The 14,853-nt window shown below is 41.9% G+C and overlaps 1 protein-coding gene across 2 annotated transcripts; it reads left to right on the top strand.

Moving 5' to 3' along the window:
• The first annotated feature begins 4,284 nt into the window (after nucleotides 1-4,284).
• Nucleotides 4,285-8,637, top strand: LOC103702025 (protein indeterminate-domain 7-like). 2 transcript variants are annotated; one of them, XR_001879152.3, is made up of 5 exons: nucleotides 4,285-4,584; nucleotides 5,219-5,510; nucleotides 5,627-6,023; nucleotides 6,477-7,480; nucleotides 8,433-8,637. XR_001879152.3 is itself a non-coding variant. In XM_008784300.4 (4 exons), exons 2-4 carry the CDS (start codon nucleotides 5,345-5,347, stop codon nucleotides 7,411-7,413), a joined length of 1,500 nt encoding a protein of 499 aa, XP_008782522.2. In that variant the 5' UTR covers nucleotides 4,285-4,584; nucleotides 5,219-5,344; the 3' UTR covers nucleotides 7,414-7,725. The 2 variants fall into 2 exon arrangements, 1 of the variants encoding a protein (XP_008782522.2); XM_008784300.4 differs by lacking the exon at nucleotides 8,433-8,637 and having other exon boundaries at nucleotides 6,477-7,725.
• Nucleotides 8,638-14,853: the final 6,216 nt, after the last annotated feature.

Genomic DNA, 14,853 nt, shown 5'->3' with positions numbered 1-14,853 from the left:
GTTCCGTGCTGCCCTCTTGTGCTAAAGAGACTTTTTTTTTTTTAATGATAAATGCGGTAATTTATATAGCTTTAATTTGAGTACATCCTGCCAAATCACGAGAAAGTAAAGAGTACAAAAAAAATAGAATATCTCCTATAAAGAAATGTACTTTACATGTAAATACGAGCATACAAATGGGGCTTAGCTAGACCGGGTGACAGACAACCCTTGATGATATTAATTGAAATATGGAGGGTAATATCTTAATTATAGTTTGAAATGTAACGTCCCTTGAAGGCCGAATAAGATTCTAAGACTACGAAACAAAATTCCAATGACTTGCATCGGAATGTAGACTAATCACGCGGAAATCTCAACGTTGGCATCGCTGGTCCGCTGATTATTCTACGTGCCCGAGTGTCGTGACGATGACATCTTTGACGGATCGCGACCCACGATGTCCGGCTCCAGATTCAAAAGCTATTGACACGTGGCGGTGGAAGACCAATGGTCACGTCCACCTACTGGTTTCCGCGCTTGCTGCCTGCCGGAACCGGCAGCTTCCGGTCAGAGATCATTACTTATTTATTTATGTATTTGTTTATCCGGATGCGTGAGCTTGCCGTCCCCGAGGAGGAAGAGAGAGAGAGAGAGAGGGTGGGATGGGCCTCCGGATTCGTTTGTGGGCCTCAAAGTCAGTGGGCCCCACTTTTCGTTCTTCGAAATTCTGAGAGCCGTGGCGTCCTCCTCTCTCTCTCTCTCTCTCTCTCACGCTCGGGAGAACGGACAATGGCGGGATGCGGATCCTCTCCGATCCGAGCTCGGGCGAAGAGGGTCTGTATTTCAATCACGGCCGTTCGTGATCGATGCAATGACGGTGATCGAATGAAGCTCCTATAATCCGACGAGATGCGGTGCCCCATGCGCTTGTGGTGAGCTGCATTCGATCACCATGGTCATGATTGGAAGAGAAACCCTAGAAAGTTAAAAAAGAGGGCATGCATGGAAAGAAAGATGTAGCTCCATGAGTGGTTGACACTTGCCACATATCTATTATAAGCATATCATGCATTGGAGTGGGGTTTTAGATGGTATTGGTGCAGCAGATTATGATGCTTATAAGCTAATCTGTTACACTTTTTTTACAAAAAATAAGATGACTTCAACAAATTATATATCTTCTAAGTTATAAATTATTAACAATTATTTTTAATTTTAGTGTACATCCGTCGTCATAATCGACATATACCTAGTCGGGAATAAATACAAAATCTACAAAATGGTGGCAGCATCTAATTATACTACTGATTTCTATATAATCCATCTCCCATGCATCGGTAAAATGAAATTGTTACTTAAATTGCATGCAATGTACTCCCATATGGTATAAGGATAACTGGTTGAGTAAGCAGCACTTGGCGCAATAGGTAATGGCTTGATGCAGTTCCAAAAAAAAAAAAAAAATGAAAAAACAATTATTTATGATAAATATATACTATTTACCAAGTTGGCAAAGTTATTTGTAGGTGCACCCAGTGCACCAAATCCCATGTTATGCGAAGGTTGTTTTAATTTTCTTTAACCATTTTTAAGTTTCATGATGGGAAGAACAAAAAAAATGAGTTAGGGAGTTGGTTATAAGATGGAGAGTTGGAGAGTTGATTTTAGACAATTTGAAAAGTAGAACTGAACTGAAAAATATCACATTATAATGGTAGAAAGGGACTTTAATTAATGGTAGGAATAGACTTTTCCACGTATATGAGAGGCTCACTGCCAATGATTTTTTATAAATATAAATGCAATTTTTTGTCACACATCAATTATGTATTACATAGATTTTGAATACTTATACAAAATCAAAAAATTCAAATAACATCCTTCAGCTAGCTTTTTTGGGGTGAAGTTCTAAATTGTTATAAATAGTATCGGAGCTGACTTAGCCTATAGTCTATATGGACTAGGGGACGCTATATTACAAACCCATTTGGGCTGACTATAGAACTGATCATGATGCTTGTGATTAAGATTTGTGGTGCTTGTGAATAGATTTGGATCTTTAGTATGGTAAGAACGTCAAAATTTAAACAAAAAAATATGTGAGGACCTGAGCAAGTATGTATTTAGTCACACATCGGCTATATACCAAATAAATCTTAGTTACTTATATAGCGCCAATAAATCCAAATAATACCTTTTCAGCTAGCTAGCTTTTTTTAGATAAGGTTCTTGATTATTACAAATCTATAGAAATATTTGACATAAAATCAGATGAAAGAAGGAAATTGATTTATAAAGAGACATATGATGCAACAAATATCAAAATAACTCAAAACAATAACTTCTTCGCTATCAAGTGCTTCACACGAGGTCTTGAATGGTATTGTGTACACTTGCACCAGGTATCATATGAATGATCATGATCCATTCCTTTAACCTTAATACGATCATGCCCAAAATAATAGAAGTTCAGCATAGGAAAGGATGAATCTTTTTGGTAAATAAAGGATGAAATTTTTTAAAGAAAAACAGACATAAGAAAAATACAAGGAGAAGCAAGTGATATTTTTTTGGAATTATTAAAGAGGACATATTGTTTCAGCAATTGCCCCTGTGCTTTTTCTTTTCAAGAATGGACTGAGCGGCTGCAAGAAAGATTAAACATGTCTTTGCATGGTGAAACTTAAATAGTAAGCCCTAGTCTAGGACGAGCACTACAAGGATTTTGATCGATATTTCAAATAAATAAAGCTTTCTATATGAATTAATGAAGAGTTCACGTGAAGTCTTGTGGCCATGATCAAGTTCAAATTGTTGCCACCAATGTAAGCAATTGCTACAAGTTCCAAAGCACAATGCAAACTAATAATAAAAGTATACTTCGGCATAATATTTTTTTAATAAAATTATGTTATTAAAAGGATATTTTTACTAATAGTATACGTATGTATACATGCATGATAGCAATAATAATAATAATAGTTTATTATTATCATTATCATTAGGGTCTATGGTCTAGACTGATTGATAGCTACACCACCTTTTGATATTATCTCTAGGTATGACAAAGTCGCCAGCATCTCCAGCCGGTTTTAGAGACGACAAACATCCACGTTCAAGAGAATTTTTTTAGTTGTACTACTATGTTCCTCGCATCAACCACGAAGCAACCAAATGCTCCAAGTTGAAGTTTTGGGCATTTTTTGGGGAGAATACAACAAATAGCCGTCATCGGATTCCGACAGCGGACATCCGAATTTCTAGTACCCACCCCCCTTCGATTCCCGTATCCGTTTGCAGCATTTATAAGACATTCCTATCGGTAACCTTCCGGGAGGAATTAAAAATATGCCTCCAGTTTTGAAATGGTCTCGGAGGAGCAGGGATGGCTTGTCTGTACTCCCCCCCATATGGCGATAAATAATTACATGGGAAGATGAAAGGGGCAGGAAATGACAAGAGAAAGCATTATAAAAAATAATAGTCTATTCCTTCCTTGGATTGTGAGGAAACAAGGGCCAAAAAAATTTCAACAAATCCGCTTGCCCACGAGATTTCTGTTCAATTGATGTTTGATATGCTTCATTCATTCGTTTTTAAGCCTGATTATTTGCTAAAGCACCTATTTTATTTACACCATGTTTTATTTTCTCTGTGTTCTAAATCGTCGAGAATTTAATAAGTTTACTATGAAATTCATATGAATTCAATCCAAAATCTCATCTAAAATGATTAGTTAAAAAGTATTATTTTAATTTTTTGATTCTATATAAATATTCAAAATCTATTCGATGTGGAATTAAACACATGCTTGTATAGATCCTCATATATATTATTTCGAGTCAACCCGAGCATGGTGGGTGCCAGACTGCCATTTGATTTCATTTGCTTAATCAGAAACAAAGAGTAATACCAGCTCTACGTTTTATGGTTCATGATTTCAACAGGTGGGCCCGTGCATGAAGAAATCGACGTAATCACCACTCCATAAAACTGGCTTACTTTTCAAAAAAATAAAAATAAAAGAAGGATCTTCATTTAAGAAAAAATAATAAGACATGAGCATGTGAACTCAATCAATGACCCAATCATTTTAGTGTAAATGTAAAAAAGCTGGTGCCTTGCTTTACCACCACTCCCAATGCTTTCCCATCGAGAAATATAAATCACGAGCCCATCAGTTCCCCGAAATCATCCCCTCCTTTTCACCACCTTTGTCCTTTTAAGACAAAAGCTCTCTTCATTAATCTAATAGCCGCCTACGAGCTAGTATATTTATAAGATACGAAACCCAGGCCACGAAGGAAGCTAGTCCACCACGAGGTATGGATTTTGTGGTGGCCACTGCATCATCTTCTGTGTATCAACATCGCATGATTGCATGTGCGCAAGCTATCCATACATTGTGTGTATTGTTCTCCCCCTGAGATATTTATGATGATAAGAAAGAGACTTGGTGATATACAGTATGTTAGAGATTATATTATAGAAAGAGGAAGGGGAAGGGGAAGGGGAAGGGGAAGGGGAAGGGAAAGGAATTTCTAGATATGCGTAGGGAGCAAAGCAAAAGACAGAAAGTGCAACGTCACATTAGCCTGTAGGGTGAGTATTGAATGAGTGGAGGATTGAATGTTTGCTTGCTTCCCTCATCCACATAGACCCCCCTTCTCCTCCTCATCTCTCTATCTTTGGGAAGAAATTCTCCGCAATTTCTTTCCTTTTGATTTGCTCTCTTCATTCCGGTTTATATGGATTTTTTTTTTTTGGGTAGCAGTAGTATCGTATCCGCTTAGTCAGTCCTCTAGTCTTTGGGCAGTTGGTTTTGCTTTATTTGTTCATTTATTGACACCTTGATGTAAGTTTCAGATGTTCTTCGTTTGAGGTAGGAAAGCATATGTTGTTTTTGTCTTAATTTCTTTTCCCCTATTTGATGTGCTGATGAAGGGTTTGGTGCAGTTCCGTCTGCTAGTGTCATAAAGTTTTCTTCCCCTCTTTGTTTTCGTTTTCGCTTGCTGGAGTTTTGGTTTGAGAACTTTTATGGTTCTATGTTTTAAATCTGATGGAAAGTCATCATCCTAGAGCTCTCTCTCTCTCTCTCTCTCTCTCTCTCTCTCTCTCTCTCTCTCTACTTGATAAATTATATTTGAATGACATGTGGAACTTGGGATAAGCCTTGGAAATGCATGTCAGACCAGTAAATGATGATGTTCCTTTTTGTAAACTTTGGAATCCACAGGGTTTCTCTGCATCGGATGAGAGGAAACAGATAGATCTGCCTTCAGGACTTGAGCTATTCTTCAGCCTCAGCCTTTCTTTCTTTCCAATAATTGTTTGAGGGTTCTCCACTCAACAGTAGACGGAGATGATTAAAGGGCTCACAATTCAGCAGCACCAGCTGATGGAGGAGAACATGTCCAATCTAACTTCAGCCTCCAGGGAAGCCAGTGTCACTTCCAACCAGCAGTCCTCCTTTGCCTCCCCACACCCGGCCCCAGTGAAGAAAAAGAGGAACCTCCCAGGAAACCCAGGTCTTGAAACTCAACTTGGTGCTAGATATCATGTTTTTGTCTTAATTCAGTCACTAAATATACACGGGAAAATTCCATTTTCTTGGTTTTTTTTTTTCTTGGGAATCGGATCTCAGATCCAGATGCTGAGGTGATGGCGCTGTCTCCCAAGACCCTGATGGCTACCAACAGGTTTGTGTGCGAGATCTGCAACAAAGGGTTTCAGAGGGATCAGAACCTGCAGCTCCACAGGAGGGGCCATAACCTCCCATGGAAGCTGAAGCAGAGAAGCAGCAAGGAGGTGAAGAAGAAGGTGTACATCTGCCCGGAGGTGACATGCGTGCACCATGATCCCTCTAGGGCTCTTGGGGACCTTACTGGCATCAAGAAACACTTCAGCAGGAAACATGGGGAGAAGAAGTGGAAGTGTGACAAGTGCTCCAAGAAGTATGCTGTTCAATCCGATTGGAAGGCCCACTCCAAGATCTGTGGCACAAGGGAATACAGATGTGACTGTGGTACTCTCTTCTCAAGGTAGCAATAAAACTAAAGTAACTTTTAGATTTAATAACAGTAATTGCTTAGATATGAAACAAAAAGCTAGCACTGGAAAAGGAATACTTGAAGCTAGGTTTCATAACTCAAAAAGCAAAACAAAAAAACATCAAGCATGAAATGTTAGCAATCCAAAAGTGCTGGCTAGCAGGCTGCTATGGTAGTCATAGCCACTTCTATTGGGTTTGGGTCATGGTGGATAGCATGAGAATGAAAACATATCAGCAAAATGTCCCCATGGATTCAGAGACCCAGATACCGAAGGCATGATATTTTTCCCCATTCGATTTGTTCTCATATCTTTCCCTTTTTCACCATGGTGTCTTTTTGGAGTTATGTGAGCTTTTTTGAATGATGGCTTCCCTTTGTGATTCTTGTTCTTTTTATGTTTTTGGTTTGCCTTTTCTTGTTGGTTACTGTTCTTGATTGCAGGAGGGATAGCTTTATCACCCACAGGGCCTTCTGTGATGCATTGGCGGAAGAGAGTGCAAGGGCCATGACCGCAAATCCTCTGGCTAACCACCCCACGCTGCTATTCTCTCAGCCCACATCATCCCATGACCCCTCTCCACTTCCACACACTGCCCTCCAAGCCCAGTTCCCCCAGCTGATGAGAGCCACAGAGGCCAACACCAACATCATAGGCACTCATGGGTTGCAAAAGCTGTCACCGAAAAGAGAGCAACACTTTAGCATGAGAACAGATATCCCACCATGGCTGGCTTGCCAGGGCCCCACTTCTCTGAACCCATTAGACCTCCATTCCTCGATCTACTCCACAAGATTAGAACAGCAGTACTCTCGTGAAAACCCAGCCGGCCCTCCTCCACCTCTCCCTCCACCTTTCCAAGGCCCCTCAGGTGCTGCCTCTTCTCACATGTCAGCCACTGCATTGCTGCAAAAGGCAGCTCAGATGGGTGCAACCATGAGCAGACCTCCACGCCACGATCAAATGGCAACTCACACGGCCAATGCTTCTGTTGCGAATACTACTGCTGGCTTTGGCCAAGAGATGGCTGGGGGTGGTGGTGGTGGTTTTGGACATGGGTCAGCGCCTTCTCTTCTCCAAGACATGATGTTGAATTCCCTCCCCTCGGCTCCTTGCTTTAGTGGGTCTTTCGAGGAGGCTTTTGGGGGGATGCTTGGAGCCAAAAGGGAAGAGAACAGTAGAATGGAAGGCATTGCAAGAAGTCATGGAAGGAATGAGGAAGGCGGAAGTGGTGGTGGAAATGATGGGTTGACTAGAGACTTCTTGGGGCTGAGAGCATTTTCCCACAGGGATTTCATAAACATGGCTGGGCTCAACTCTTGCATGAGTTCTTCCTCATATGAGCAGCCCCAACAAAATAAGCAACCATGGCATGGTTAGCTACTCCAAGGAAAGTGGTACGAATGGGCTCCAAACTTCAGACTTTTGAAGGGAAAAAAAAACAATGGTAACTATTCTTTATCTAGATCTAATCTTTTCTCTCTCGAAACCGAGGGAGGAAAGCTTGTCCCGCATCTCTATTTTTGCTGTAGAATTCACTCATAAGTTGAGGTTGCTATGGCACTCTAGATTTGTTGTTGCATGAATGTTATTATCTTTGTTCTTGTAATAATCCTAATTCTCATGTGCTCCTCTATTGAAGGTAGAACCTCCTTGGAATCAGTATGGAATAATGGAAATTTTTAACTCAAACTGAAATAGAGTTGACTATAGAGGTACAAAAAAATATATTAGATTTACTCACTTTCCTCTCATATTTAGTGGTCATCATTGATCAAAATTTTAATTAGTATGTATCACGTTTCCTTCTTTCCTTCTTTTCTTTTTCTCTTGTATTATTTTTTTGCTCCCTTTATTGCGAGCCTCCATAGCTTAGGAGGAGGAAACTTTTCAATCCGTCCACGTCGTACCCGATAAGCACATCTTTCATAATCTTCATGCTTTTTTGTTGTTGAAGAGCGTCCAGAACAGTATTTAGAACCCTAATAACACTGATCATATGCAACCACACCACATCCATCATACACTCAAGGTGAGAGAGCTTTACATCTTCTCAAGGTGCATTTCGCGTTAAATAGAAAGAAAAAAACCTCTGAATTTGTAGATACCATTAATTATTTTTGAGCAAAAGGAATACTCGATTATGTTTAGTACCAAAGCTGCATTATGGCATGTTATTATTTATTCTGCTCCTCTCTTTTTGTACGTTTTTGTCTCTTATCATCATTTGGCTCGCGTAAATGCAAAAGAAATTGAAAGGCCCGCAAATAGGACATATAGATGGATCGCCAGGGTATGCTTTTGAGATGATCATGGAAAAAAGGGTTTGCAGTATGAAAAAAGAAGTCAATGATTGGAGAGGTGACTCTGGGATATGCCCTTCTTCTTTCTCTATGCAGGTCTTGCCGGCCAAGTCCCGTGACAGATTGGGCACGTGCGAAGAATGACGAGGCGCGCCGGTGGCCTCATATCTTTAGACGTCGTTCAGTCATACGCTTGGCATTTCAGTCTCCATGCTGTAAGATAGACAGTTTCAGTGTGAGGCTTTCCTTTGGCCTGATAAAATAAGACCATAGCCTAAATTCTGATCCTTTCTTTGCTCTCTCTCTCTCTCTCCTTCGCTACAAGCTACTTCAAGCAGTACTACTAGCATATAAACTGATTTTAGAGGAGAGGAGATCGACAGAGATGTGAAGAGAAAAGTACCATATAACTTTTATCTGCAAATTTTAAGGTAACTCCTATATTTGAACCGCGTAGAATTAATTATCATCTATTCAGAATGTAGTTAGAATTTGCTGCCAAAATATATTTTAACAAATAAATCAATAAAAGAGGGTAGTTAAGTTACATTTGGCCAATCTTTCGTTCAAACTGCAGCAAGGGGGACTTGGTTCAGCTACCTAAATATGTGGTCTCCGAGAGTACATAGTTTCACGAGAACCTCGAGAAGTGGAGCTAGGATTGGGCGTTTGCTCGTGTTGCAGTCGATTTGCAGCATCAATCGTACGTATGTACATCAATCATGGATCACTTGCACCGCTTTTAAGTAATATTTAAAGAGTACCTTATCTCGGCACACCAACCAAGAAATAAAGCTGGAAGCCCAGGACATGCAGCTATGCTCCATTCATGCTGCACTGCGAAGCCTACACTCGCTTCATTCACCAGTACAAAAGCTGACCCACTTCGCGTAACAAACTAGTATGTCATATTGAGAGAAAAGAGAAGAGAGAGAGAGAGGTGAGAGACAAACTAATTGGCAAGCCTCTGAGCTTGTGGGACGTGATCTTTTTGGTGCTGCTTTTGTTTTTATGTTGTCAACGGCCCTGTGACAAAGACGAGAGCACTTTATTGGTCAAAACTACGCGCAGACACACATGGGGACATGTTGTGTGTGTGTGTGTGTGTGTGTGTGGAGCGAGAGGGAGTGCTGGGGAGAGAAATGGGAGAATCTCTCGCACTCTCAGGCACTGTTTTTATCCTTTTTGAGCTTTTGTCACGTCTGTGCGTGGGTGGTGGTAGCGTTGCTGATGCCGAGGCAGCAGAGACAGCAGCAGCCATCACGAGGTTTGGCGAAGGACTGCACGCTCTTATCCGGATAAAAATCCTATGCTGGCCACGGCAAATCATGTGGGAACTGGGAAGGCTCTCGTTGCTCTCCCCCATCGTCCTTTCACACATCCTAGAGCACTTTCACAGATAGTATGAAAAGACCTCTAATGGAGGAGGCTCCGTTAGTGAGCCAAACCAAAATCTAAAAAAGAAAAAAGAAAAAAAGAAAACGAGAGAGAGGGGAATGACAATGGCATGAGGGGGGAGGGGCTTTACTTTTGTCTATATCTTAAAAAGAACCAAAGGGGAGGGGAGGCACGAAGTCTTAGACTGTGGAGGTCCAAGTAACGGTTGACATGGGAGGATTCCGTGTAAAAGAACGCTTGTTAATGCTAAAGATTATGAGCCTGTAAGTTTTTCCTTAGGAATCAATTAGGAAATGATATATAGTAGCATGGACCATGGACTCCATGCACGCTATCTGCATGTAGTATTCCTACAATTGGGACGTGTTAGGTTTGAGATCACCAACTGGTCAACCTACGCAACCTAATTAATTTCAAACATGGATTTCTGACTTGTAAGTTTGATAGCTAGATGAGACCTAGAATTCGATGAGATCGACCGTCCTCAATTTGTTTTCGTAGTCAGAAGTAAAATTGCCGCCTAGTTTCGTAGTCAAGACCTTCAAGTGGAGGCCTCCCTTCTTTGGTTCTGGACCGATGTATCTACCAGTAGATTTATAGTCTAATAAGAAGCGAAGAAGAAGAAACCTCTTAATGTTGATGTAATTATAATCGGGAGTTTAGAATTTGGGGCTAATGTCTTTTCTGCTTTTGGTGAGAAAATTGGGGTTAATGTCAAGACCTCTATAAATTATGAAATAGAAGCTCATTGTAACAATAGCTTTATATTATAAGCTTCGGCTCAATTTTTTATTTGGATTAAGGATGGAAAGATCTATCTTTAAGTTTGTCTTACAATGAACCGTTACAACTTTTAGTACTCTAATATAAGTCAAATTGGCTTAAAAGTTGGTCGATGGAAGCATGGATTGGTTCAACATCTATGTTTTGGTCATGGTCTATATGTACTATATGTCATAAGACTACTTTGCCAAAAACTAGTCTTGGAACCTTATGATGTGAATCCCTATCTTTATTGATCATTCTAAATTTTTTTATCTGTACAAATTTGTTCTTCTACTAGTTCTCATTGATCAATCCCTGGTTAAGGTTAATTAATTAAGATTCTAGAAGGATAAAAATGACCTTGGTTTAATAGTAAATGAGGAACAGAACTCTACCTCTTCTCGCTCACTTCATCGGCCTCTTCTCCCTTAGGACCTGCTTAGATGTCCAAAACATATGAATTTAACATTATTAGGGGGATATAGGTAAGAATATTGTCACGCCCCGAACCCGAACCTAGGCCCGAGACGCGCCAGACGCCGCACACCCGCACGGCGGACCGCACGGGCGTGCAAGGCTGAATAATCAGACACTCAAGTCACAACATCAGATCACAATATCAATACTAAAAATCTATCATTTAAGATAATCAAATCAATAATTCAATTTCAAATGTCTCAAATAAAGTTGATAACATTTATTTACAAGATCAATTACTTATGACAAAATGAATCTAAATCTATCTATGTCCAGTGTCATAAGTCCTCTCCTCCCGAATCCCCCATCAATCATCTCCTGCAATTTTGTCAAAAACAGGTATGAGCTACAACAGCTCAGTAGGTAACAACATGCATAAAGTCACGATAACATGTATTAAAGCATATGCAATGTAACTACAGGTCATGTGCACAAATAAATGTGATGATCCGCAAACCAATCCGATACTCAAGTAATATATATATATACCATTTCAGTCTATCATATCACGCATAACATAATCCACAGCTCTACCGCATGACTACGGCCACATCACCCAGTGGCATGGTCACACCGAAGTGTCAACACTCTGCTCCAAATGGAGCCCTGCACCGCAGTGCTGCACCCCAGGGTGCCCCAATCTCTGCTCCTCAGAGCATGCTCCGCAGAGCCAAAACACCCCATAGTGCCGGAACTAGCTCCTCATACAAGTCGACAGGGCCAACGTTTCCACCCCATTGGCGGGAATCCTAGACAATAGTCACGCGGTCTCCAAAATCACATCCACAAATTCCAACAATTAAACTTAATATAAACATAAGTTTTCAAAACCAATATATGCATAATAGATTTTCAGATGATCGATTTCCAGTCAAAAACATGCTTCTAAATAATAATACTGCCAAGAATATAAAACATATCAATATGCTGGAAATAATCATACACATATGCATAGTACATGTAAATCATACTTTAAGCAAGGTTACCTACCTGGGTTAGCTTAAGAATCCCTGCCACAGATATCACGAACCCCTGATTAAAACACAAACTTTAATTATTTAATTAACTAAGAAATATAATTTAAACTATTTCTAATCCCTTAAACCCTTAAGTTCATAGATCCAAGAATGGGCCCCTAAGATCAAACATAGACTCTAAAATCAGGATCCTTTAAACTCAAGTCAATCGTGGCCCAACACAGATTAAGCCCAATTGAGCCAAACCAGATAACAGGTCCGGATCAGATTTCGAGCCCAACCCAAACCAGCCCACAGTTCCAATTTGGCCCGACTCAGCTCAACACAGACCCCTAGCCCAACCCAAACCAGGTCTGATCAGACCATAACAAAACCCATTCATGGAATAGGTGGAACCGGTTCACAATTTAAACCCGGTTCAAAGTCTGGTTCACCCTTAAGGCACGGATTTCGATGCAAAGGAAACACCCAAAGCTCATCTGTGCCTGGTTTGAGACACCAACAGGGCACAGAAAATGATGCAAGGAAAACACCCAGCCGGCGGAAGAAGAAGAAGAAGAGGAAGAAGAAGAAGAGGAAGAAGGAGAAGAAGAAGAAGAAGAAGAAGAAGGTGGCTGGTGGTCGGCCCTCGGCGGCCGACCGTGGTCCTCGGCGGCGTGCTCGGCCAGCCGCCGTCGGCTACCCCACCTTCACAGGCGGCACCGAACGGGAAGAAAGAGAGAAGAAGGAGAGAGAGAGAGGAAGAAAAAGGGAGGAAAGAGAGGGAGACCGGGGCTGGAAGCCCGGCCCCCCGTCACCCACCTCCGGCCGAACCCATTTCGGCCGGATTGACCTCGGCCGGCCACCGTCGGCCGGTCGATCAAAAAAAAAATGTCTTTCCGAAACAGGGCATGAAATTGATTAACCTAACCTTATTCTTTCCCCTCTTAAATCCATAAAACAGTAAATGTGTAGTCTTTCTCACCTCCGGCGGTCGACGAGTGGCTTCTCCGGCGGCGATGGCGGCTCCGGCGACGCCTACGGCTCCGGCGACCGTCTCTAGAAGAGGGGAAAATGAGGAGGAAAAATGAAATGGAACAAGGGTTGGGGCTCTCAGAGAAGAGAAAGAGCGAGAGAGAGAGAGGGAGAGAGGGAGAGGGAGAGAGGGGAAGGGCGTGCGGAGATCTCGCTGGCCGTTCGGCCGGCGTGGTCTTCGTGGGCAAACCACGATGACCCAACTGAAGTCGGCACTCCTTGCCGACTTCAGTTCGGGTCTTCACACTCTAACCAACTAAAAAGAAATTTCGTCCTCGAAATTAAAAACATACCTCAATCCGAGAACAAGGCTGGATACTTTTCTCTCATCTCCTCCTCCAGCTCCCAGGTGGCTTCTCTCTCACTATGATTGCTCCACTGGACCTTGACATATGGGATAGTGCGTCTTCTCAAGACTTGGTCCTTCCTATCCACTATACGGACAGGCTGCTCCACATATGTAAGATCGGCGCGAAGCTGCAAAGGTGCCACATCAATCACATGATTTGGATCAGCAATATACTTCCTCAGCATGGAGACATGAAATACAGAATGAACTCCCGATAGAGCAGGTGGAAGTGCCAGTCTATAAGCAACAGATCCAACTCTCTCGAGAATCTCGAAGGGTCCCACATATCTCGGACTGAGCTTGCCTCGAACTCCAAACCGCATGATCCCTTTAGAAGGGGATACTCTGAGGAACACATGATCTCCGACCTGAAATTCCAATTCCCGCCTCCTGATATCTGCATAGCTTTTCTGTCTACTCTGAGCTGCTCGGAGTCGTTCTCTGATCAACTGAATCTTTTCCATTGTCTGCTGCACCATCTCTGGACCCAAGATCTTCCTCTCCCCCACATCATCCCAACAGATAGGCGATCTACACTTCCTACCATATAGAGCTTCATAAGGAGCCATCTGTATGCTTGCATGGTAGCTATTATTATAAGCAAACTCTACCAGTGACAAGTGATGATCCCAAGAGCCCCTCATATCAATAGAGCAGGCTCTCAACATATCCTCTAAAATCTGGATAGTCCTCTCAGACTGTCCATCTGTCTGTGGATGAAAGGCTGTACTGAAACTAAGGGTGGTCCCCAAAGCTCTGTGCAAGCTGCCCCAGAAATGTGCCACAAACCGGGAATCTCTGTCTGATACAATGGATACTGGAACTCCGTGCAGCCGTACTATCTGCTCGATATATAATTCTGCCAGCTTCTCCAGTGTCATCCCAGTCTTGATTGCCAGAAAATGAGCTGTTTTGGTCAGTCTGTCTACAATCACCCAGACTGAATCATGACCTCTAAGGGTACGAGGTAGTCCTGATACGAAATCCATAGTGATATGCTCCCATTTCCACTCTGGAATCGGCAGAGGCTGTAGCATACCTGCTGGTCTCTGATGCTCAATCTTAACTTGCTGACAAGTTAAGCATTGCGATACATGCTGGGCAATCTCCCTCTTCATGTTATTCCACCAAAACACCGCTTTCAGATCCTTGTACATCTTGGTACTGCCTGGGTGCACTGTATATCCCGTACTGTGAGCTTCATCCATGATTTCCTTCTTCAGACCAGGATTTTCTGGAACACAGACTCTGTTAATAAACCTCAAAGAGCCATCTTCATGTATACGGAAATCTGACTGTGTACCAGACTCGATATCTTTCCTGATCTTCTGGAGTCGAGGGTCATCAACTTGCGCTGCCTTAATTCTATCAATAAGTGTAGGCTGGACTCGCAAGTTTGCCAATTTCATAGTAGCCTCATGTAGATACACCTCTATCTCTGCTCTCCTCAGATCTTCCAGAATATCCTTCTGAGTAGTAATCAAGGCTGCAATATTCCCTGAAGATTTCCGGCTCAGTGCATCTGCTACTACATTTG

The sequence above is a fragment of the Phoenix dactylifera genome, chromosome 8, assembly GCF_009389715.1.
Source record: "Phoenix dactylifera cultivar Barhee BC4 chromosome 8, palm_55x_up_171113_PBpolish2nd_filt_p, whole genome shotgun sequence".
NCBI lineage: Eukaryota > Viridiplantae > Streptophyta > Magnoliopsida > Arecales > Arecaceae > Phoenix > Phoenix dactylifera.
This window is presented reverse-complemented; position numbering and strand designations above follow the sequence as displayed.